The sequence below is a fragment of the Thermobia domestica genome, chromosome 13, assembly GCF_964235325.1.
Source record: "Thermobia domestica chromosome 13, izTheDome1.hap1.1, whole genome shotgun sequence".
NCBI classification, from domain to species: Eukaryota; Metazoa; Arthropoda; class Insecta; order Zygentoma; family Lepismatidae; genus Thermobia; species Thermobia domestica.
The window spans coordinates 63,454,907-63,482,095 of NC_137466.1; the positions used below are offsets into that span (position 1 = coordinate 63,454,907).

General features: G+C 34.8%; 1 protein-coding gene across 5 annotated transcripts in view; it reads left to right on the top strand.

The window, feature by feature from the left end:
• rhea (Talin_middle and talin-RS domain-containing protein rhea) overlaps window positions 1-27,189 on the top strand; it is a 270,830-nt gene that overhangs the window by 142,625 nt on the left and 101,016 nt on the right. For all 5 annotated transcript variants that reach the window (XM_081735810.1, XM_081735806.1, XM_081735808.1 and 2 more), the window contains 5 exons: window positions 4,748-4,904; window positions 20,123-20,220; window positions 20,773-20,902; window positions 22,592-22,756; window positions 25,503-25,773. In XM_081735810.1, coding sequence (XP_081591936.1) covers window positions 4,769-4,904; window positions 20,123-20,220; window positions 20,773-20,902; window positions 22,592-22,756; window positions 25,503-25,773 — 800 coding nt within the window. In that variant the 5' untranslated portion in view covers window positions 4,748-4,768. The remainder of the gene's footprint in view (window positions 1-4,747; window positions 4,905-20,122; window positions 20,221-20,772; window positions 20,903-22,591; window positions 22,757-25,502; window positions 25,774-27,189) is intronic.

Genomic DNA, 27,189 nt, shown 5'->3' on the forward strand with positions numbered 1-27,189 from the left:
TTGAGAATCTTTTATCTTCTTTTTTTTTCCCAGTCAATTCAGCGTCCCAAGAATGGGTTCCATTTCCTCCGTTCTCTCTCTATTCAAATGGGAAGAAATTTTCGGTTTCAACGTCGATCACCGTAGAATTGAAACTGTAATAGATAGCGACAAGTCGTTTTCTGAAATCTAGTCAGCGTTTCAAGAAAATATACGATAATCACTCTTAACATTCTATCAAAACCGGAAGTAATTGAAATTTACTAGAATTTCCAGTTTCAATATTGATTTATATACAAGGAAAACGGTAGGAGGTGGAGACAAGCAATTCTTGAATCGATTCAGCAACTCAAAAATAGCTTCAATCTCTTCTGTCCAAATCGAAAGTGGTAGGAACAATCAATTTTCGGTTTTAACATTTATCGCCATAGAACAGAAAAGGCAACAGATAGCGACAAATGATTTTTGGCATTCGATTTAGCATTTTAACAAAAGATTCCGTCTTGTGGATCTCTTTACTGAGACCAGAAGTAGTAGAAAATTGACTGGTTAATAGTTTTCATCTCTCGCTATGCGTCTATTGCATCTGGAAGTTTTAGATCTGTTTCAATATTGAATTCGCGTAGTTTGGAAGTCTGCTGAAGTTTTACAACTGTGAAACGAAGCTCAGTTTTCATGTTACTTTTTATAAAATATATATCCTAAAGAGTGAAGAGGACGTTCAAAATTTATCCAAAAATAGAGTATCTCATGTTAAGATAATGAAATTCGTTATATGGAAAAAAAAATGGACACATGTTCCAGCATTTTCGACAATTTCACTTCTAAGAAAGGGAAAGGGCAGGCAGTTTTGGAAATATTTTAACTACTTATTTTGTATTCATAAAATAGCCAAAGTGAGAACGTTTGAACCGTTTAAAATTAATTTTTGAAAGTTTGCACTTGGATCCAGCACGGTTTTTATCATTTCACTTAAGTGTGTATCGGAAAAGGGGGGAAGGGTTCATACTTTTTCGCAAAGAATAACGGTTGTACCGTCTGAAATGCATCTTTGAACATACTTAACACTGATTGGAGCTTTTTTTAAAATTTCACTTTGACTCAAATACGCATCGTAAAAGGTAAATGAAGGTTCAAATATAGCTTTCAAGTACTTTCCGTAAACCTTATTGTTCGCGGAAAGAACGGGCAATTCAGCTAGTAGAATATAATTGTCAGACGTAAAACTGAATAAGCAAACAGAATCCTTGTTTAGCGGCACGTTAACATAGAAGCATCTGTCTAATTGTTCATTTTTAACACTCAGTGTCGGTGCTATATATATTATGTGCCTGCTCCGATTGCTGCAAATCTTCCAGTTAACATTTTTCATGTAAATAATTACAATGTAATGTACTTACATTATTATTGCTTAACTATTATGAACTGCTGTATCCGATTTAAACTCATCTTGTCATGAATTTAGTACAATCAGCATTTTGATATGTGTCAAAACGAATAGAAGATTGGAATTTTGTGTAAGTGAAATAATTTTCGATTTATAATATTATATCGTTTAATATGTGGTATTATTGGCTTAAAAAAACAATTGCAAAGATGTGGTGTCAATTTTATTTTGGATACTTGTAGAACATTTGTTTCTCCCGCTTACTTCAGGCGAGTAGGGTTCCTTGTTCTACTCCAGCTCACGTCAAGTGGACTTTGTGGTGGACAAACACCATGTCAGTAGGTTTTATTCGGTTTGTCCCGTTTTCTCCCACTTTTTTCATTCTACTATTTTGTTCATCATCATCGCCGTCTCCTGTAACCTTGGAGCATAATCGTGGAACGTAAACCTAAAAAAAAAGATGTATTTTTCTTCTTGTTGGCGAAGTATTTTGATTTTTTTTTTTTTTTTTTTGTATTTTCAGTTGTTTTATTGCATAATACCTTTTTTGTGATAATATGTCTTCAATAATTTAAGAACTACTGGGAATATTCTAAGTGTCTTTCACTTTTATGTTCCTATCGAAATGCTAGGGAATAGGGAATGAAAATTCTGCCTATGTATTCTTAATGAATTGCTTCCCTGTCCGCCTGCGAGATAAAAGAGCAAACTATGTCTGGACAGACTAGCAATTAACTTTGTATGAAATGTAGGCTAGTGAGTATTCAAGAGTCGTTTTTCTCATTATATGCATGCAAGGAGAATACATTGTGTCTGATGTCACGACAGGGAACATTAGCTAACTTTTGGTGCCTCGCCCTGGAGGCCATGAAACATTAGAATCAAGTGGAGATAAAATATAAAGATAAGGAAAATGGTAATAGATGTGATTATGGTGATGTGCGGCTGAACTTAAAAGAAATGGTATCTCTGTTACTTTATCTTAAAATTAATGCAAAACAGAACCCAGTTTTTAGCTTTATAGCAATGAAGAGTTTATAGAATACAATAAAGCAAACTGAATAGTTCTAACTTCCTAAATTAAATAAAATTTTATATTATTTCTCTCGACGCATGATAGTAGGTATTGTATCTTATTGCAGTAAAGTGTGGAGTAGTTTAAAAACGGTGAGAACGTTATTTCAGTATCATAAAAAGTTTTTTTTTTTTTTAATCACTGTTAATTTGTTAATATCGTAGTTAGATAAAAAGAAATCAGTGTTTTCATAGCGTATACAGAGGTATGAAAAATTCACTTGACAAGAAAAAAAATCTTATTGGACTTAAAAGTGCGACAATTTAGTTCCTAAGACAGCCGCGTAGTTCTTCCGTGTAATCAGTTAGTAACATGTGAGTAATATATGCATAAAAACATTGAAATTTGTTAATTGACTATTTAGAAATTAATATAAACATGTGGGCACCAAATGAGGTTTGAATGCTGTGCATTTAGACCTTTATTGTAAGAGTTTCTGGTCAAATTATGTAGCATTGATTTATATTATTCTGTTTGTTCACTCGACTTAACCTCTGTGATGTCTGGCTGTTCTCTTAATTAAGTACTACATTTAGAGAAGGAGATAAAGGGCTTACATATCCTTATATTCAGCATAATGTGATGAAGGATCACAAGTGTTTTTATTTATTTATTTATTTATTTATTTATTAATCTTTCTTTCTTCAGAAACAAAAACACCCCGTAAACCAGTGCATAGATGCTCAAGAGGTCCATTTGGGAGGCAAATAGTGGCCACTAATATACGGTCCCTAACATATTCTGTATAAGTTAATTTCAGAAGTTAAATAGTTACGATTCGTTTATTATTGTATATGCCGATTGGAAAACGCATCCGTATAAAAAAAGTAATGGGATGTGTGATAGCAGAATGCCACATTATGAGCATACGTAGTGATGCATATTGTACCCATATTCTGACCTCCCTAATTCTCGACTGTATTGGAGCATTGAAACCATGAGTAATGACAGTTGTCAGTAACTTAACCAGACAATCACTACACCGAAATTATACTTGCAGATGTCATAGTAAGAGTTACTTTGATCTGTGCAATATGGTGGGCCAGAACGATTTACGGTTATTTTTGTTTTATGAGTTCAAAGTGGGACACTTGGCAGAAGTAGGGTCTATGTTGTAATATAGAGGGAGCATGCAGGGGCTGTAAACTAAACTTCAAAAAACGGATAATGCTTTACTGCTTTGAAAATTTTTGTCTTGGAGACCCAATGTCTCCAAGAAGAAGAAGAAGAAGAAGAAGAAAAAGACCCATATCAAGGGGAATTATGATGCTCTAAGGACATGTGTAGAGGCAAATCCACACACGGCATCGAGGAACTTGCCTGACAGTTCAGCGTCTCCATTTCAACCATTTCCGACCATGTATATAGGAAAGTGAAAAAAATAGCGGTCTTCTACAGGAAGTGATTGATCACTACCAACAGCTATCAGCCTTTGGACATCTACAATAACCTGTTGTTTGATACCAAAATGACCTTCTACGCTGCCGTATTGTGAGGTGTGACTAGAAGTGTATCTTGTACGATAATAGAGAGCTAAGTAGACAACGGTTAAACGATGGAAACCCACTCTCTCACCCCTCCCAATCCAAAACTAAAGTTAATGCTACACAAGGTTTTGTTAGTGTGGTGACTGCACTAGGTGTCGTCCATTATAAGTTCTTTCCTGATGAAAGCATTACCGCTGTCGCGTTCTTTGTAGAAATTGACAAAATGCATCTGCAATTGTGTAGAAAGCAGCCGTCCTTGGTCAGAAGGAAGGATCCTGAAATAAAATCTTGCTTGAGCCACATTACTTCCGGGACAGATTTGAGGTTCTGAATCGTTGACAGACGTGTCACTGTATAGAGACTTTTGGGCGAACGAGATATGTTTTCGCCATTGCAAAAATCCGCAGTATTATGCCTAACGAAAACTGCCGTTTATACTCGAACAACCTGTTAGTTTATGGCAACTATAGTCTATATCATATCCATCTTTATTTCACCCTTGAAATTGAGAATAGAAAGATCTGGGAAATAGAATTTTTCAGTTTGCTCCATATTTGTAATAACACTTTCGAAATTAGATATAAGATGTTTATGTCAGTAATCTCTGATTTATACTGTCATAAGTTCAGGTGTTTTCTATGTGATGATTTGCTTGATGGTTATTGATTCGGATTTAATAGAGATTCAACAGCGAGGGATATTTTCCCTATCATGAAGGTGATGATTTAAACTAGTAGACCATTATATTAAAAACAAAGTCATTGCTTATGAATGAAGTAATTAGCGAAAGTTAATTATGCCTTTCTTTTGTTATTACAGGAAAGAAGTCACAAGGGGAAGATGGCTACGTTGTCACTAAGGATTAGTATTGTTGAGAAAAATGTCAAGAAGACTATGCAATTTGACCCTTCCACGACAGTGTACGATGCCTGTAGAATCATCAGAGAGAAAATATCAGAAGCAAATCTTGGCCAGCGTGAGTAGTTATTTTGCAAACTAGTAGACTATTTCATTTTCCATATAGCTGTTCTTGAAAGTACGAGAATTTATTTTTCTTGTTTTATGTAAATTCTACTGAATTTGTTTCTCTACTCAGAGTATTATAATTATTACAAGAAAATTGATAGTCAGGCAGGGTTAAATTTAGTATGATTTTAACTGTCGAACCGTATGTATATGAAAATTTGTCAGTGCAGTTAAACCTTTAGTTGTCAGCTTTGCAACTTGGCCACTTGGATAAAGGAGGGGTGGCGAAAAGGGCCAAAATCGGCCCCCTTGATTTTTAAATTCATTTATGCTATAATGATAGTACTAGAGCAGATATGTATGAAAAACAGAATGTTAACCAAATATATTTTGCAATTAAGGTTTTACACAGCATCATTTGTTAACAAAAAATGCACAATCGTATTATATTGTAGGTAACAAGGACAAGAAACTAACATTACTGATGAAAACGAAACAAAATGAATATTAAAAAGACGAAACGTTTCCTTTTTTATGTTGTCAAAACACTATTTGTGGTATCCCCTATTAGAACTTCGTGATATAGGCCTGCTACAGAATGACAATATCACAATAGTCATTTTATTAGTTTGTTCTTCACAGACCACTCAGTGCCGTAACACAACATGTAGAGAGACACGCGGTTCTATTTTCACTTTCCTATCAATTTGAGTCTCCTGCTTTGTCATCATCAGCATCTTCGTCATCAGACCAGCCAACTGCAGCATCTTGTATAAAATCTTGATAATGTGCGGAGTGTCTTTCTTTTTGGTGATGAAGGTGTCGATAGTAACCAAGAAAAAACAACACAGAAGCAATGTGAGCACAGCATCCAACAACACCTGCTCCAACTTTACACTGGCAATACCAAGATCCAACTGTAGCTATATTATGCTGTATCCATAGAGTGTGTATATTGGACGATGTGTGTCGGCTCTGAATTAAAACTCTTATTACATCTGAACATTCTCTGTGTGAGAACAACTTGTAAAGGTTTAGTTCATCTGTATGTTCAGCTGTATAAGAGGTCGCCTGTTTCAGCTGATATATGATCAAGGTCAGTTGTTTAAGTTCTTCAAGTGTTAAGCGAGGGAAGTAGATCAAAGTGTCAGCAGTCATTTCTTGCCAAACAACCCTTTTTCTTAACCACTTTTCTGCAGTCACGCGGTGTTGCAACTCATTGGGATGGAAGTGCAATGCTAACATTATTTCTCCAATTATTTTTGCACTTTCATCATCTTCCATTATGCATTGCAGATGCGTCCGTAAATGCATTGCAGATGCTACTTACAATTTTGGCATAGTCTCCTATGTATGGCACTTGAGAATTGGGCATGACGTGGGCTAGTGCTTGAAAAGTTTTAAGTAAACCATTTGAGGCTTCTACTACCCATCTCACTGATGTAACTAATCTCGACTCATTAGCCTCTTGTGTAGTATGTTGACTTTGTTTCTGTAGGAAATGTGGCATCTTTACTATTAGATTCAAAGTCTTCCAAAAGATTCACACTGTCTCTGAATCCTCTATCTACGATGATGACATCATCCTCATTAAGCCAACGTCTTAAACTCACTGCTTGTTGTCACATATGCGCTGTGATAATAGAGGCATCGTTGTTCTTCCCAAGGGGATGGGTTTCATTTTCACTATGAGCGCTGTGGAGTACTGTGGCCATTTTTACAAATGTTAACGCTTATCCACTCCTACACAACATACTTAAAAATCATTTTCGTACTCCGTTGCGCTATATACGTAATAACTTATTAAATGTCGAAAAACAACCCCTTTTCAAGGATTTTCTTGCAACAAGCCTCCTTCCACGAATATTTTCCTATAAACCACTCTGCACTGTATGAAAATGCTTATTATTTTTTGACGTTTTATATCTTAAAGATTGCTCATATAGGTCAAATTCAGTCCGTACAGCTACTTTAAAAACGACCCCCGGCGGGGGCCGATTTTGGCCCTTTTTGCCACCCCTCCTTTAATAGCAGTTTTGCGTGGGGCTCAAAACGTTTCACCTCACTTTGTGAAATAGTGCACTTGTTTCTAGTCGTAACTAGACATGATGAATTGTGGTAGTCGTGGTTAAAAGAACTATTTAAACCCGAAATATTTCTGTGTTTATTCCAATCGATATACAGGGTGTTTCAAAACAACAACGACGACGTTTAGGAGGTGATTCCTGACACCAAAGTAATACAAAAAGTATAGACCAACTTGGGTGCATAAATACTTCCTCTTGAAGTTATAGGCTGCCGAAAACATGAAAAAAATAATTTTAAAGGTCCATAGCTCAAAAACTGTGGGACTTACCGTAGTCGGATCAAGACTTTACTTAAAAAGTAATATGTGTTCTATCCAAAAATACATGTTTCAGAATCCTAAGGTACTCACGCAACATTTTTTATACTGGCAGTTTGGTTACGAGCATATAAATTGAAGTACTCACCAACTACCTTTATAAAAATTGTTGCGGAAGTAGCACATGATTCTGAAACATGGATATTTGGACAGGGCACATACTAGTTCTTAAGTTAAATCCTAACCCGACTACGGTAAGCCCCATAGGTTTGGAGCTATGGACCTTTATTTTTTTATTTTATTTATTTATTTTTTTTTAACGTTTTCGGCAGCCTGTAACTCCGAAAGGAAGCATTTGTGCACCCAGGTTGGTGTATACTTTTTGTCTTATTTTGATGTAAGGAATCACCTCTTAAACGTTGTCGGTGTTGTTTTGAAACACCTTGTATAGTTTATCGTTCATATTCGTATATAATGGGATGCTTTTGTTGAAAACATTTGGTACGTTAGATGGATACTAGATTGTACTATTAATACACTGCTCCACAAAACTTAAGCAACTCGAAGTATGTAGCAGAAAATAAAACGACACGATCACTGCACCAAATATAATCAACAGAAAGATAGTACAGATGCATAATGCAACACAAATGAAGGACAATAATACATTTAAGATGTACAGGGTGGCCAGAAAGTTAAGAACCACGACACATCGACTTGTAAAACTGGATTGTGCGAGGACATAGGCAGTCAATATGGCGGGTGACCACCACGAACAGATACACAGGTACGACATCTGGCCTTCATGCAGCAAATCAGAGTGTTGATCAAGTCTTGCAGCAGATGACGCTAATCCTCGAGGAGAACTATTCGAAGTTCAAGAAGAGCGCGTGGTGGAAGATTGAGCTGTGCTATTCGCCACCTAACAATTGTAAGTGCATGCCACACATGTTCGATAGGAATCAGGTGCGGCGAGTATGCAGGCTATGCAATGCGCGTGATGTCTTCCCTCTCCAGATACTCTGACACCAGATGTGCACGATATGGGCGGGGTTTGTCATCCATGAACAGGAAGTCCGGATCAAATGCTCAGCGGAAATTATGTGCATGTGTGTGGAGAATTTAATCCTGATACCATTGTGTTGTCAAAGTGTCATGTTCCACAATATCGAGGTCCGTTTTCCCATCCATCATGATCCCACCGCACACCATGACGGAACTAGCTGCAAACGATGGCCGTTCAGTAATGAAGTTTGGGTAATAGCATGTTTCTGGCTCTTTCCATACTAATGTCCGACCAGAGTAAAACAACAGACTGTATCGAGACTCATCAGAGAACATAACGCGCACCCACTGGTGTTCCTTCTCTGCAACATATTCCTGACAGCACATGTGACGCGAACGTTTTGCTCCCGTTTCGATTCCACACACAACACAGGCCTCCTGAGATATAGCTTTGCTCCGATGCACAGTTTCACAACTAACACGTCCCGTCGAATGAAACAAACCATTTACCAGTTAAAACCATGACCCTTGACGGTCACGTCCGGTAGCAAATGTCAGAAACCGGTCATCTGGGCCGACGTCTCTCTCGAACGATCTCCTCCATGACGTCTACTGACTGTATGTCCATTTTGTAAGCGACTCCACAGCCTTGGCACAAAATTTGTTCTTATTGAATTCCTGCGCCACGTCCACCTGGGATCAGTCTACTTCCCATCGCCCAATTATTCTTCCGCGGCCAACTTCACTCAAATGTTGTCTGCCAGCTATTCCAAGGTGTCAACGCTTGATTTCTCCATAAGAACTACCAACTCACTGCTTGCAGCCTCGGACACAACTGGGCTGTCGTGAATGTTTCGTGGCAAAATTTGTTTACTGTAGTTGCAACGGTGCTACGCACGTGCTATAGAGGGCTCTCGCCTTACCTTTGCGTATTTTTGTATGTACATGCCTCCTACCAGTCTTAAATGAGCCCCACACATCACTTACTTCACGTTCTCTCGGGTTGCTTGTTTTGTGGAGCAGTGTAGAACTAACTTGCTTTCTAACGGTTTCTTATATGATTCTCTCAAATAAAAAAAAAATAAATAAAAAAAATAGTTTCGTTAACGATTAAAGTGGGTTTGAAAGAGAAAAACCTGCAATGTCATTTTTTTACAAGCCATTTAACTGCACTATAATTACTAAAATTTACTTATATTCTTACTGTGAATACCTTTCAAAATTTAATGCTAGTAACAGGTCAATGAGGGAATGGTGGAAGTAGTTTTATTATTGCGGCCAAATATACTAAAGATTTTTAATATAAGGTATAAAATATACGGGATGGACAATTTATCTTGATCATTCGCTATAACGGAGAAACTAAAAGAGAGAAAAAAAGCGAAACTTTGCACGAAGCAACTATAAGGAGGGGAACATCCTTGCATGTATTAAACAGAAATACGCAGCAAACAGTGTTGCTAAGCCAATATAAAGATATTTTTTTTCAAATAGCATTACGTCAGATTATTTCATATTTCAAATGACCATGTCAAACGAGAGCTTAAAATACCACTTTTATTATTCAGTGTTGCAAATTAAGGATGTTATAGTATCAGAAACATCCGAAGTTTGAAAGCCTCTTATCACACATACAACACAACGAAGATGAACAGGATAACGCACATCGAAAGTACCTTAGCTTTGAATACCATGCTCGTGGTATGGCTTGTTTCAAATGAATAGGAACGAAGTTACAGACATTGAAAATTTTGAATGTTTTTGAAAGGCTTTATTCGAAAAATTGCTTAGGTAAATATCATATCTAGTTACTTGTATGGTGTGTAATGGATGTTTAAATTATTTTGCCGCTTATAACATTTTGATATCTCAAACCGTTCCGGAGATATGATAAACATTGCAGAAGTTTTGCAGCACTGCTTAAATTATGTAATTACGTGAACTTTTTGTAATTACAGCTACTAAAATCTATTGCTGTAATGCTATAAAAGAGAAAGAAAACAACAATCATTTTAAATATTTTCCACAAATACACCATTTTTAGCAGTGTTGCGAACTTCATCAATGTTTATTATAACTCCGGAACGGCTTGAGATTTAGAAGTGCTGTAAACGGCAAAATAATTTACATATCCATTAGAAACCATACAAGTAACTAGATAAGATAATTAGTTAAGCATTTTTTTCGAAAGAAAACCTTTCAAAAACGTTCAGAATTTCAGGCTCTGGTAACTTCGTTCCTTTTCATTCGAAACAAGTCATACCATGATCATGGTATTCAACGCTAAGGTACTTTCAATGCGCATTATCCTGTGCATCTCCTTTGTGCTCTATGTGCGTTAGAGGCTTCCAAACTTTGGATTTTTGTGATACTATAACATCCTTAGTTTGCAACATTGAATAATAGTATTCAATATAGTATTTTAAGTAGTATTTTAAGTTTTCATTCGACATGTTGATTTGAAATATGTAATAATTGACGTAGTGTCATTTGAAAAATATAACTATTGGGTTGGTAATACTGCTTGTTGTATATATCTGTTTAGTACATGCAAAAATGTCATCATCCTTATAATTGCTTCGTGCAAAGTTTCGCTTTTTGCTCTTTTTTAGATTCTCCGTTATAGCGAATGATCAAGATAAATTGTCCACCCTGTATATATTAAAATTTTAAAACATTTTTCGGTATTTCTTTGTCATATCATACTGACTTCTCACTTCTATTCAAAGAAAACATTTAACATTAGGGTAGGTGGGGGCAAAGATCCGCAGTTTTCACGTTTTTTCTTTTCTCGATTTATGGTCTTTAATTTCGAAACTCGAAATGCCACAAATTGATACTTTATTTATTCAGCTACATTGAACATCAATTTTAGAACCTGCAAAGTTACTGTGTTTGAGTGGGAATTTGATTTTATGGACCCATGCAATTTCGGACCTTTGCCCCATTGCATGGGGTAAAAATCCGCAAGTGAATTATAATGCGGATTGTTTCCCCACACAGAAAAAACAAAATTGTTACAAAACTTTTTGGTATTTTTACTGTATTAAACTGTGTTATAGTTACCATAATACATAAAATAGTTTTATTCGTGTATTTTAAATTGACAAGTAGGTCTCGATACTTAAATAACATTAGAAATTGAACAAAAAACTTTAGAACAGAAACAAATCACTCAGATCAGTCTTAAAACCTATCATATCTTTGAAACGAGTTGAAGTGCTTTCAATCGGTTTGGACAATTTCCTCACAACGTCGTCTTTATGAAAGAATGATTGTTCAACCGTTTCCTTGAATCGCATGGTGCGAGAAACCCTTTTATAGAAGACACCTATGTAGCCATCAACGTCAACTTCTATTATTTTAGCCACGTATAAACGGAATGATTTCGCTTTTCCATACACTTTGACCACAACAAAGTCACCGACTGCAAGCTCAGCTGGAATATTGTCGTTCTCAATTTCCGATTCACCACTGGATAGGGTTAGTGAAAATTCATAGTCGTCACTGCTCTCGTGAAGAGAAAATTGAGATTCTGATTCAGATGATGACAGTTCTTCACCAATTTTCTTTTTCGGATTACCAGTATTTTGAAAGAGTCTCTTTTTGGATTGTTTTGGTTTGTAGACATTTTTCTCTTGATCTACCTTCCTCTGTCGTAGTTCTTCAAGTCGTTCCTTGTGTGGTGTTGAAGTGAGAAGAGTCGATTTTAGACTTCTTCCTGTACGGTTTCTTTTAACACTTAGGCCTATTTTCGGAAGTGGAATAATATCATAGGGAGACACGGGTGACTGATCAGAATTAGAAGTTCCAGGCTCAAAGTGTTGCAGTGCAGCTCTGTTACTTGTTCTATCAACGGAAGATGGTCCAGGGATAGAATTACCGGGAGCAGTCACCTTATCGGAAGTTGAAGCCTCAAATGTTGCATTGTCCAGGGCAGACTTTTGTATGCTTCCATCAGAAGAAGCGGAAAGCAGAGTTGTAGGATGTTTCAAAGGAGCCGTGGAACGTATTCCATCTGAGGAGCTGGAAGAGACAGGATTAGGATTTCCTGGAATAGTTGCGTTGGTGGCTTCATTACCCATTGTTTCTGAAAGAGGAAGTTGAAAGTTTTCCAGCGATCTGTCTTCAAAACAGATTATTCCACGCAGGTCAGGATCTTCAAGATCAACCGTGTCAATTTCAATTTCTTGTTCTGTTACTGAAGCTGGTAAAAAGTCTTCATCAGTGAAAATATTGATATCCAGCGGATGAATTCCCGTTACTCGAAATCCATGAGTAGCTTTCTCTACTGTGGCTGTCTTCTCGAACGCTCGACTAAATATACCTGCTACATAATACTCCGTCAATACTTGACCAGGATTTGATGTGATCCAATTGTCGCACAAATCATCATAATAAGCTTTCAATGGTCTAAAGAAAGCACGGTCCAAAGGTTGGGTTCGGTGACTGCTATGAGGAGGAATACTAACCATGTGTATGTTGTTTTTCTTGGCCAAAGTAATAGCCTGGAGTGAAACATGCGATATATGATTATCTAAAATAAGCAAAACTGGGCTTTCTGCAGAAGGTTGAGTGTGTTTTTTGAAATGATCTAGATAAACTAAAAATGTCTCCACATTCATGTAACCAGAGTCGGTCACAGCCATTGCAGAACCGATTGGCCCATCTTTCAGAAGAAGTGGATTGTTCCTTTTTCGTGAAAATATGAAAAAAGGTGGAACATAATGTCCTGTAGCACTCATCGCACAAGCAACTGTCACTGTTTTTCCTTTGTCAGCAGACACATTTTTTGACACTTCTCGTTTACCTTTTGGAGCAACATGTTTAGGTAATTTATTCGGGACGGTTTGGAAACCACTTTCGTCCATGTTATAGATACGATTTGGCGGGAAGTGATACTTCTCCTGAATTTGTACCAAATTTTGAAAATACTGAGTCATCTGTTGCCTGTTGAATCCCATTGTTCTAGCAACACTTGTCTTTCTCGGAGTCCGCAGAGAGAGATGATTCCTCTTCATAAACTCCCTTGTCCAGTCCCTGCCAGCTAACTTCGATTCCTTTGAGAAGGAATGTGTGATTCCATTTCTTTCTGCATATTCGTAAGCAAGGAACCGTAGAGACTTCAATGTAAGTCCATAAAAACGGGCATCTAAATCTTTAAGATGTTGCACTATTTCCTTTTCTTGCTCTGGGGTGAACACACGTTTGAAACGTCCAAGTGACTTAACTCCGTTACCAACTTTTAATCTTTTACGAACTGTTGACTCATCAAATCCCAGAACTCTGCCGATTTCTCTTACAGACATACCATCTGCTTTCATTTGCTGCGCTTGTTGAAGAAGAGCATCGGTCAGCGGTCTTAAATCTTGTCTCTTTCTTTTGTAGTTCCTGCAACGAGAACGTGAAATTTGTATGAGAATTTCTAGCATTAGAAAATATTCTTTTTCAGAGATATTATAAACATTTGACAATAGTTCAGTGTATTCTCACGATTGCATGCGGTGTTGCCAAGAGACGATACGAGAAGAGACTTTGAGGCTGTCTCGTCTCGTCAAAACGCTGTATCGTCTCGTGTCTCGTCTCAAAAATAATTGGCCCGTCTCTTCTCGTTTTTGATCAAGATGAGACGAGACACGAAAAAGTCTCGTCTCGTGGCAATATTAAAGCATATATGATACCAGTCGAGACGAGAGTTTAAAGCTGTGTCGTCTCTTCTTATGAAAACACTGTCTCGTCTCGTTTTCGAGACGAGACAGGAGACGAAAAATGTCTCGTTTCCTGGCAACACTAATTACATATTACTGTTAGATCAAAATTTTATGGCTGAAAAGTAGGTCTACACTATGCTCTATTTTAGTTCAGTACTATAATTAATTCAGAAGGTATCAACATAAAAGGTCTAAATTTCCTTTTAGTTTCACACGATTCGACAAAGGAACAAACAGGAAAATTTTAAAAACATAATAGAGGTTGTATTCAATACATCGATATTCAAAACACAGGAAACTACCAAAATTTAAAACATTGACACTTCCAAAATTCAGCTAACGTCATGTTAGGTTAGACTTCCTTAGAAATAAGATTTTCGCTATATCGGTGTTTTGAGTGTCGCTCTCTTAATAGACACCCACTTAATGAAGTATATAAAGTGTGATATAGCCTATATGCAATTATAAAGTATGCCTAAGACAGAATTAATTTTTGAACAGAAGAAATTATTTAGTAATTCAATATGAATCCCCAACCACAAGCCAAATTTGGTATTGATTTAACTTAGTCCGTTAGTCTGTAGCCTCGAATATTAGTCTTCTTTTACACAGCACTTGCACAGCATAGTCACCGACATATGTATCGATATGGCCTATGTATATAGGTAGTAAGGTAGATTTTTCGAAGAATATATAACTTTTTATTTAAAAAACGTTCGAACGGGGTAAAGGTCCGCAGCGGATTTTTACCCCACTCTCTCCGCGGATTTTTACCCCATTTTGCCATTGTGGAAAACTCTGCTAATTCCCGCCAAACAACAATAGAGCTCGATGAACTGCCTCCATTAAAAAAATAATAAATCTTTAGGTATATCAAAAGAAACATAATAATACATAAATCTATAATAACACCGGCGTCAAAGAAGTGCATTGTTTATTCTAAATTACATCAAACTATGCGAAAACGTAACTTACCTCATAGCTTTAAAGGTTTTAGTTGTAAAGCAACAAGACTTCGTATGTCACCTCTCCTTGATGATAACTCGTGATCTGAAAAGCAGTGGTGCCAGTTCAATTCTAAACTAACCTGCAAACGCCCTGCGGATCTTTGCCCTCCGCGGATCTTTGCCCCCAAATACCCTATATGAGTTTATATGTTCAGTAAATACAACTGATTGCGATATAATATGTTACATACTTTTTATTGACATATAATATTCTTAAAGTTGTCAAAATTACACAGTTAGTTTGAAACGCATGCTCATGTTCTTTATCCCTCAGTCATTATTTGATTTGGCTTTAGTGAGGAATTAAACAGGGACTCCTACGTGGTAATTATTATTCTTACTACTTAATATTCAGTTACTTCTTCGGAAGAGCATTATATCTAGGGAAATAATGTTGCTCGATACTTTCTCTCAAAAGCATTCTCACATAGAATGCACTATCGACTAATTCTGTCATATATTCTTAACCTTAAAATCCTTAAATACGTTATTTTTTTACCCCCAGAGTTTATTTGTAGATTTATTTATTTATCTATTTATTTATTTATTTATTTATTTATTTATTTATTGTGGTTGTGGCGAGTTAAATAATCTCCTGACAATGAAATAACCATCTTATTTCACAGAGTGTAAAACTTTAGAAAGTAAGGCTTCTCCTAAATTCTGATGTTTTAATTTCCAATACATATACATAAATAGTATAATAAAACGCATTTAAAATATATTCCCTCATTCCTGGCTTCTACGGATCTCGATTTCGAAATAAACTTATAAAATTTGAAGCAGCCGGTTCAGTTTGAAAGTCCTGAAATTAAACTAAAGATGTTGAATTTACCGTATTACAGTATATATTTTCGGTGTGCAGGTATTTTACACTGTCAGATTGGATATTTGCTTGATTATAAAATACTGTAATGTATTATTCATCTTTCTTTCGTAATTTAATTGTTGGCACTAACCATTGCAGAGTTAGTGTGGGAACGTAAAAACAATCGGCCTATTGGCCTCTTTTAGTCCGTTAAAACAAGGAACAAGTTTATATATCATAATGATCGTTTTATATGATATTTAAAACTAGGGATATATCAGCAATTACTTTAGTAAAAACCTGTTGTTTGTGACAAATATAATAAGAAAAATGTAAATATACATAAATATTTATCAGCGCTTTTACCGAGCGAGGTACATTCCACATTTCTATACAAACATATGAAAATATGATGCAGATAAAAAGTTGGATAACATAATATGATCTGTCTATAATTGTAGTTTAGTACATCAACTATGTAAAAAGAGCACCAATGAATAGAATTATATTCTACTTTCTATTTCGTCGATCAATTATTTTATGGGTTTAGTAGTTGAGGTATCTTTTGCAATTGAAATGGTATAGAAAATTCTTGAGATGTTAATATTTTTCGTACGAAACACCAACTTTTTTAAAAAATAAAAACTTTATTTCCACATAGTGGATTCGACAACTAAGAAATTGCGTTTTCAACATTCACTACTTGTGAGTCCTATGATCAATCCGGGACTGACTGACTTCTGATTTTTTTTCGAACTGGGGTTGGGTTGGTTGCCTAATCTTTTATCAAGTGCCTAGAAGTTGTTCATCTCAATATATGTTTTACTGGTTGCCTAAATTTAAACTTGTAAGCAAGGAAAAGAATACCATAAACTAAGAAACAGATGCAAAGCATTTTTTGTTTTCTTATAAAATTTCGCGTACATTCCTTTTTTTTGGGGGGGGGGACTTCCTCTTTTGTGCTTCAGATACTGTGTTAGAACCTAATTTCAATTCAGTTTTCAGTTTACAAAAGTCATAAACGGTTATTTTGTGTATGGTGGTAGTAAAACTTCATTACTCAACAGAATTCGCTCTTTCTTTACTGTTATGTCATATCAAAATGTTTGAAATAAGAAACTTGTGAGTAGTGTTTTAAACTTTCTCCCTCTCGAATTTTAACACCCTTAATAAATGTTGTATATAGTTATAATGAAGTTTTATTCGTAAATTTTAAATGATATTTTTTTTTTCTACGAAATCTTCTACATTTTGAGAACAGTTATTGTTAACACAGACATTTTACTAAAATATTTGTGTCATTAAACGTTAATATATTAGTTCTACAAATAATTTATTGAAACTAGAAAACAAAAAAGTCGCTATGTCCACCGATTTGCTCTTATCCTTTGCGAATTTCGTCCAGACCCGGCCAATAATTACCGAGAAATGAAGTACCACATTCAAGGCGAGCCGACCTGGTCACAAAATATAGCAATTTTTATTCCCTATGTCATGGGCTATTTGCCCATCAAATTTGGTTCAGATCCGGCCAGTAGTTACCGAGAAATAAAGTACCACATACAAAGTGAGTCGAGAGCCGTCGAATGTAACAGTCGTTATTCCCTAAACGAGTGGCTACTTGCCCATCGAATTTCGTTGAGATCTGGCCACCAATTACCAAGAAATAAAGTTCCACACACAAGGCGGGTTGACCCGAGCCGAGTCTATCTCTGGCCAAACCCGGCTATCAAATATAGCGATTCTTTGAACAGTGGTCTAATTGCACACCGAATTTCGTTTAAATCCGGCCAGTAGGTACCGAGAAATAAAAAAACAATATGTAAAGCAAGTCGAGTCGAACCGATCCCAGCCTCCAAATATATCAATTTTTATTCCTTTAGTAGTGACCTGTTTGGACACCAAATTTGATTCAGATCCGACCAGTATTTACCGAAAAATAAAGCACTACATACAAAGCGACTTGATCCTAGCCAAGCCTCTTTGTCCGAGCCTGGCTACCAAAAATAGTAGTTTTTACTCCTTTGGCCGTGAGCTACTTGATCAGTAAATTTGGTTCAGATCCGGTCAGTAGTTACGGAGAAATAAAGTATTACATACCAGGGTGGATTGATTTAAATCAGTCTGATTTAAATCACGATTTAAATCAAGATTTAAATCACTTGATTTTTTAAATAAAAATCGTTGATTTAAATCAAATTCCGAAATAATTTAAAGTGAAAATAAGTAAAGTTCCGTTTCTGTTCTGTTATTTCGATTCTGGAAGATGATAATCATAATACAATGAGACTCAAAATGTACGATATGTACAGCATAGTATGAAAACAAGTGTCATGCAGAGGATGATTAGGGAAAATCCCGTTTTGAACGGGTGACAGGGCAATCCTGTTTTCTTCTCTTCGTAACATAGGGTTTATATTGTAAATCGTTAATTATTCCAACGGGGAAATCACCATGGACATTTAAGACGAAGATTCTTTTGTGTGCGCGTCTATATATTTGTTCCCAGATAATAGGGCGTATTTGGAAGTGTCCTATTCCCTCTCCGAATTTTCTTTAGATTTTATAACTTTAGGCAAAATTTATGTATTTCGTACCGCAAGCTAGTTACAATTTCCTTAAAAATATGCCCCTGCCAAATATCAGTAACTTTTGTGGAAAAAAATGTGTCACTTTGATAAGCGTTGCTGTACTTTTTCCTTAACGCTTATCCTTTTAAATTACGGTATATCACCTATTTTTAGGTGATAGGATAACATATTCAGTATTCGATTAAAAAAGTACCAATAAAGCTTTTTACTTCGTTTTTTCGGAACTGAAGGCATTCTAGAGCACGTTACATATGCTTTCACGCCTCTCTGCGTCGAGACATAGGATGTGATGACGTCATAAATTTAAAAAAGATATTTTTTGTTGTGCCTATTTTTATTATTTTTTGGCGGGCCTACATTTTGCATTCAGAAGACTGAAATTCTGCACACTCGTTCAGTGCACCCTTAGTATTTTTCAGATGATTTCAGATCTCTGCGTGAAAGTAGGGGAGTCCAGAGGGGCAAAAATGTATAAAAAATGGATATTTTTTAAACAAAAATAGCTTTCTTCGCAATTTTCCAGCCTAAGATGGAGACATGAATGGTACCATGAAATGGGGATGAAATGACATGAAATAGGGATGTCTCAGGAAACTGTTACCTGAGATCCTGTTTTATACGGGAATCTGGGATATTTGGGAATATTATTTTTCTCGGGCTTACTATTACATCTAGAAGTTTGAAATTTTGGACACTCATTTACTGCACCCCTTAGTATTTTTCAGATTTGTTTCAGATTTTTGCCTTTAAACAGAGACGGTACATAGTGGTAAAAAAAAAAAGGATATTTCTTTACAGAAAATCCATTTCTTCGTGATTTTCCAGCCTCAGGTAGCCTACATTCGAATGGTACCGTTTGAAACTCTGTTTCATTCTGAAGTGAAGAGAATAATGTACAAATCATGATTCTAGGATAAATAGGGATGTCTGAGGAAATTTTTATATTACATCCGGGTCATCTGGGGTATTGTGAGGATGTTTTTAGCTCATTGTTAAATATTTTTCCCGCCCTAACTATTCAAGATAGAAGCTAGAAATTTTGTACACACATTTAGTACACCCTTAGTATTTCCCAGTTGAATCTGAGATCTGTACGTTAACACAGGGGAGTCCAGAGGGGATCAAAATTTGAAAAAATATCAGAAAAAATCCCGACTTCTCTCAAAATTTTCCGCTTCAGGGACATGATAGGGAAATGTGAATGTTACCGTTTTAAAGACTGTTCTATTCTGAAGAGAATGAGATATGAACCATGATCCTAGGATAAATAGGGATGGTGCTTGACTGAAAGTCTATAATTTACCAAAAAAAAAAAAAAAGCCATAATTTAAAATAGTTAAGAAACATTGTTTGGGATTGAAATAGGTTAACGATTGGGAATTAATTCAAAATTCAACACTTATACTTACACTTAAATCGCATAATCGGAATTTAATACTAATTCGTAATGCTTTTTCTTCAGTTCGCGACTTGTATTATTCGAGGAGAAAGATTTGATTTAAATCAAAAAAATCATCAAAAATGATTTTTTTAAAAAAAATCATGATTTTTTTTTCCACCCTGTTACATACACACAAGCTCCCGTATGTGCTTACTTCGGGAGCTAATAATGAAATCACGGCAAGTTTTCTTTTTAAAATCAGTTTCAGAGAATTAACTAATTTTAACTTTAAAATTCATTGAAATCTAGTGAAGTATGACATGTATTTTAATAGTGAATAGTAATGTAATGCTAATGATATTTTTCCATTCTTTTTAATAGCTAAAGACTATGGATTATTCTTAGCAGATGAAGATGAGAAGAAGGGAGTATGGCTAGAACCAGGAAGAAATTTAGAATATTACATTCTTAGGAATGGCGTAAGTAATAATATTCATCTTACATACTTCTGTACTCGTATATTATGTGTTTCTTAAAATGTAAAGAATCTTGAATATTTTATTGTTTTCTACTTTTATCGCGTTTTTTTTTTTTTTCGACGATGAGATTTTGCCTTTAAAGAATTTCTAAAGGGGATTAATTTGAAGAATTCATCTAAAAATCATAAAAATAACTTAAAGATTAAATATCATTCACACATGGAAACGGCTAAGAGTTATTCAAGAGTTATTCAAAGACTTAGTGAAATGTCTCATTCTGGAACTTGAAGAGCATACACGAATTTCTGAAATAAATATTTAAACAATTAATAAAAATCAATGGACAATTTTTAAACTAAGTTAGAATCAATGTGTATTTTCAGAATCAATGAGTATATACCGTAGAAGTCATAAAATTAGAACGAAACTACGAACTGTTTATGTTTGCATTAAGTTCTGACATTATTTCTAAGTGAAATATTATGTTTAGAAATAATGCTTTTGCTTAAGAAGGCAGAATGTTCACTTAAGCGTATGTATATCTTTTTACAGGATTTGTTAGAATACAGAAAGAAATTGAGAACGCTACGAGTGAGAATGCTGGATGGTACACTGAAAACGCTATTAGTGGATGATAGTCAGCCTGTGGCAAATCTTATGGTAGTCATATGCACAAAAATTGGTGAGTCAATAATCTTTAATTTCTAGGAGAATTATCAGTGTATACTGAAGTAATGTTATCCGTCTTTTTCAGCTCACGATTAGATATTATTGAGGTTGATTAAAAGTTGATATTACAATCATTGGCGCCCACAGAGGGAGGCAAGAGGGGGCAATTGCCCCTCCCTGGATTTTCGAAAAAGGTTAACATTTATAGGCTCTTCTGGTGACAATAGTATACTTTTAAAATCAACATTCACTAAATGATTAAGAGTAACAAAATTTAGTCAAACCCATCCCCAAGATTTTAATCTACTTCTCTCCCCCATGAGATGTTTCATATTTTTTCAGTAATAACTATATTCAGCCTGATGCTGCATTCAATGCTAAGTATTTTGAATGGTGGTATTCGTCAGTTGAGTTGAAAAGATAATTTCGCTCTTTGTTTCTTTTTGCTGACGTGGTGCTGACAGCAATGAAGGTTTGTTTTGTTGGGTTCCATTCTAGCAATTGTGTGTGTGTGTGTGTGTCTTGACACACCCCCCCCCTCCCGAAAATATCCTGCGGGCGCCCATGATTACAATATTTAATCAGAAGCTGAAAAAGAAGGTATGGATAGTATTGTTTCATATCATATACCTCTGGAATGTTTTAAATCTTTAAATTTACAGGTTGTAACTTACAACTAATACACTTATGCTAATACATTGTATGCTTTACGATGCGGCTACTTTTAGAAATGGTATTCCGAAGATAAAGATTCTTTGGACAGTATCTTTTGAATAGATCGGGTAGTTAAAGTATAACTTCTTTGTTTTAAGAAAATCATATTAATTTATTGAAAATTAGTTAAATCTTGAGTATTAAATCTCTTGAGAATTTAGTACTAAATACTGATATCTTGAAAAGAAAATTACATTTATTTGAAAATAAAATCTTTCAAAGAATCACACCTTCGAACGTTTCTAGTAAATAAATCCGTTGCTAACAGTTTATTAATATTATTTATTAAATATTGCAACATTTCTCAAACTTTTGCAAGTGGAGACCACGTTTATTAGTCATAATGTTGTACTCTACAGACCACCCTACTCTTGTTTCCTTCAAAAGCATTTTTTTTTTTTTTTTTTTCATATTTTGAGCATATACCAGTATGTCAGCATATATTTACAAAATTGTATTAAATATAATTTCCTGAATTTTAACAAATTGAAGAAAATAGATGTCAGTTTTTCCTATAATAATTAAAGACTATCAAGAGTATGTTATGATAGTAGTCTGAATAAGGTATTATAATTTATATAATCCTTACCTTATTAACTTATATAATGTATCTATCTAATCCATACCTGTTTGAGAATTTCAAGTATAGTGTAATTTTATTTTTCTGTCATGTTTGGACGTACGTTCAATCTAATGAGGTCCACTAGGGCATACCTCGAGAACTACTTATGGTCCATGGATTACAGTTTCGGCAAAGCTGCTACATTGTATGTGGCGCAGAGAACGAAAAGAATCGAAGAATGAAAAGAATCGAAGAATCTATTATTCACCTCTCCGCTCTTAAAATTCCTTTGGAATGTCTAATTTTAACAATTAGGAAGTTCTTATGCTTATTTTCTTTGTATTAACTTACGTCCAGTTTGTTGAAGAATTTGAGGTGGCGAATACAAAAAGATTATACCATTGGATTTCTTGTTTTCTTCTGTAGGTATTACCAACCACGATGAATATAGTTTAGTTCGTGAAAATCCTGAGGAGGAAGTAGAAAACAAGCCAAATTTTGGTACCCTTACGCTCAAGAGAAAAAAGGAAGAAAAGGAAAGAGATGCAAAAATGGAACAGTTGCGGAAGAAATTAAAAACGGATGACGAAGGTTTGTACTTACTCATTCTTCATTCCTAGCTATTTTGTTTTCTAGTGAAGCTCACTTGCGAGAATTTAGCAAGTAAACTTTTCCTACTTTTAGAAAAATTTTAAAATAACGTGTAAAACATGATGTTTTAATAATCGAAAGTAGTAGTCAAGACTGAAACTTTTAATAAGGAAGATTATGTACCATATTTACTCGAATGTAAGTGTCTCCCTAAAAATTTGAGCTGGATTTGAGAATTCATTTATTATGCGGATACAAATAATTGCTATACAAAATTCACGCAGCTACCAAACCAATGGCTTACCGTTGACTATAAAACCAGTGATTTGTTAGAAGGGCTATGTACATTTATCGTAAAAAATAAGCACTGAGCATTAAGCTTAAAAGTAGAACAATAAAACAACATAAAGAAAAAGAGCAATTAATAAACATCTAGGTCTAGCAATATCTGCCAGTATTGCTACCGTTTGTCCAAAAGCATATTTTTGTCAAGAATCACCTCTCAGACCGTGCCGGTGTTGTTTTGATACAGGGTGTTTCAAAACAACACCGGCAAGGTTTGAGAGGTGATTCTTGACACCAAGATAAGACAAAAAAGTATAGACCAACCTGCGTGCAGAAATGCTTCCTTTCGGAGTTATATACTGCTGAAATGAAAAAAAAAAAAAAAAAAAAAAAAAAAGAGTGAAATTTAAAGGTCCATAGCTCCAAAACTATGGGACCTACCGTAGTCGGTTCAAGACTTCACTAAGGAACTAGTATGTGTCATCCAAGTTTCAGATTCTTGCGGTACTTGCGCAACAATTTTTATAGATGTAGCTGGTGAGTACTTCAAATTATATGCATGTAGCAAAACTCATTTTATAAAAAATTGTTGCGTGTGTAACCGCAGGATTCTGAACATGTATTTTTGGATAGCTCACATAATAGTTCCCAAGTGAAGTTTTGACCCAACTACGGTAGGTTCCATAGTTTTGGAGTTATGGTCCTTTAAAGTTTTTTTTTTTTTTTTTTTTTTTTTTTTTGTGTGTGTTTGTGTTTGTGTGTTTGTTTGTTTGTTTTCGGCAGCCTGTAACTCCGAAAGGAAGCATTTGTGCACCCAGGTTGGTCTATACTTTTTGTCTTATTTTGCTGTGGAGAATTACTTACCAAACGTTATCGGCGTTGTTTTGAAACACCCTGTATATATATACACGACAGTGTATATCATTGAATTCCCACCTATAGAGGATTTGGCGTGATATAAAATCGGTTGTTTCTTCCGCTTATGAAAATGTGATGATTCGTATGCAACCTTATCACTAAGAAAAAAAAAAAAAAAACTTGTTTCAAGCGTAGACGAACATTTTGATTGTACGATCACGGTGTAAAATATTGTTTCTCTGTTATAATAATAATATTAATAATAATAATAATAATATTAATAATAATAATAATAATAATAATAATAATAAGTGTAATTAAGTTACGGATAATCGGTTCATCTTCCATTTCAAAATTATTGACGTATTTTATTATGGGTAACGTACTTTAAACATAAATGTAAAATCCGTGATACAGGATAGTTTTGTTCATAGTTCTCATAAGTGATAGGACTCAGGTATCTTAATATTCAGTGAATTCACTTACCTGATTCAATAAAGAATTCATAGAAATGTGGAAGTATTAAACGAGATGAAGAATTAATTTTATATTTTACAGTTCTGTGGAGATTGCGTAGCACTTTTGTTCCATACTTACAAGTTAAGAGTAAAAATAATGTTTAAGTGTATAGATATAATACTGTACCACAAATTTACTTTTCTCTTAAGTGTTAATATAAAGGTACAAAAAAAAAAAACTGATTGATTGGAGGAACAATGAGGATGGTGGCTATTTATCCTCGTCACAATAAAGACTACTGACCGCACAAAACTTGATGAGAAATTAAAAATCATAATATAATAATCTATATATATAAAAGAGAACGCACAAAATCCTTTGTCCGCTCATCACGCTAATACGGCTGAACCGATTTCTTTCATTTTTGGGGGGTTGTTAGGATTTGGACCCTAGATGGTTTTTATCATATCACTTTAATTTTCAATTACCAGTGTCTTGAGATAATTGACCAATCAGGTGTAAATACGTACAAAAAATCCTTTGTCCGCTCATCACGCTAATACGGCTGAACCGATTTCTTTCATTTTTGGGGGGTTGTTAGGATGTGGACCCTAGATGGTTTTTATCATATCACTTTAATTTTCAATTACCAGTGTCTTGAGATAATTGACCATTCAGGTGTCCATACGTAGAAATCCTTTGTTATTAGTTCATCATAGGTATAAAAATAAACGTATTTATATGCAACCCGCATGACCCTGTGACTCGGCGGGTTAACATAACTAACAGGCGCTATAAATCACTTGAAAGCGAAAAAGTAAAAATTATCTAAGTAACAAAGTTTATTGCGTTCCGGGGTGACCGCAGCGAAGCGGGGTGAACGCTGCTAGTGTATTATATAATATATGCAAGAAGAATGCTAGTAACAATTTAATCTAAGAAATGGAAGTGTGAAGGGCGTAATATATGCTAATAAATTTGGTAGTAGCATAAACGGAGTAGTGAAAATGCTGTATTGCATGTTAATGAATTTGTTCTTTTTCCTGCAAAATATTCAGAACAGTTTGTATGTGAATTCTCAAATACTTGCAATATTATGTTTATTATCGTTGTAATAATATTAAAAAAAAAAATCTATTTCTAGTTAATTGGGTCGATCCATCGAAAACACTACGTGAGCAGGGCATCGACGAAAGTGAAACAGTTCTTCTCAGAAGAAAGTTCTTTTTCTCCGATCAAAACATCGACTCTCGAGACCCGGTGCAGTTAAATCTTCTCTATGTTCAAGCACGAGATGCTATTTTAGATGGAACACATCCAGTAACTCAAGAGAAAGCCTGTGAATTTGCTGGAATTCAGTGCCAAATTCAATTCGGAGACTATAATGAAAATAAGCACAAACCAGGATTCTTAGAGTAAGTTTCGTGTTATTTGGAATATTATATGCAAGCGCCATTTTTATGGGTTCGATTTTGGCTTTATTTATTTTTATTGTTCATTTTGTTGTTCTAAAAAAAAAAGAAAGTAACATATTTTACGGTAGCTAAAGCTGGAATATAAAAATTATATTACTATGAAAATCTCTCCAACTGAATTTTGAAACGAATAAGCACAAACTGATTATAATATATTGACTATGGAATGTGAGTTTCTTTGGAAAAAAAAAAATAGAATAAGATTCAATATCCAGTACAATGTGTAGTATGTGAAACACATATAACTTCAGTATCCAATTGACAAATGATATTTGTCTTTTACAGAACTAAATTTCTTACTGATACTACGATTATGACGAAGGGCTATCACATGATGTACGTTCAACTGGGTAACGCATGATAAGCGCCATGGAGTCCCACTGTATTCTTTCACATTTCTACGGAAAGTTCCATCTTCCTAATGTCACCCTCGAAAATGACATAATCGTACTGGGAATGAGTCCCGAGACCACTAATCGACTACACACTACAATATATCGTATTGCCATCATTGGTTGAATAACTAATGGAAATCATTTTATTATATATTGTAGTGTGTAGCCGATTGTAGTGTCTTGCGACTTATTCCCAGTAGGATCATATAATTTTCGGAGATAGCATTAGGAAGATCGAATTTTCCCGAGAAACGTAGAAGAATAAGGTGGGTCTTGATGGCGCTTATCACGCGTTACCCAGTTGAACGTATATCATCTGATAGCCAATCATAGGCTGTATCAGTAAGATATTTGGCTCTGTATAAGGTAAATATCATTTGTCAGGTAGATACTGAAGCTATATGTTTCACATACTACACATTGTACTGGATATTGAATCTTATTCTATTTTCTAAGGAGAAACTTACATTCATAACCAATATATTATGATTACTTTGTGCTCATTTGTTTCAAATTCGGTTGGAGAGAACAATTTTTACTAATATAATTTTTATATTCCAGCTACAGAAGTAGTGATCAAGGGTTAGATGTTATAGGGAACTTTCAAGTAAAACGTTAATGTAAGAGTGAAATAATGTTATTGTTTACTCAGGACTAAAACAACGCAAGAGAATGATCTTAAAAAATTGTTTTTTTTTTAAATATAGTTAATAAAAACGATAGTTAAAAAATTGTGCTTCGTAGCGTTGTGAAGACACCGTACTTATAAAACGGTCGAATATTTAAAGAGTAATCATATTTCATAAGTGTTTATTTAGGGAATGCTTATTAAATGCAGTTTCGAAATTAACACTGCGTTTATCTTCAGAATTGCTGATTCCTGTAAAAGAAATCAAAACTCAGTAGAATATTTTGTATATTTCTTCTTCTTCTTTTTAATATTTATTCAATAAATTGGAAA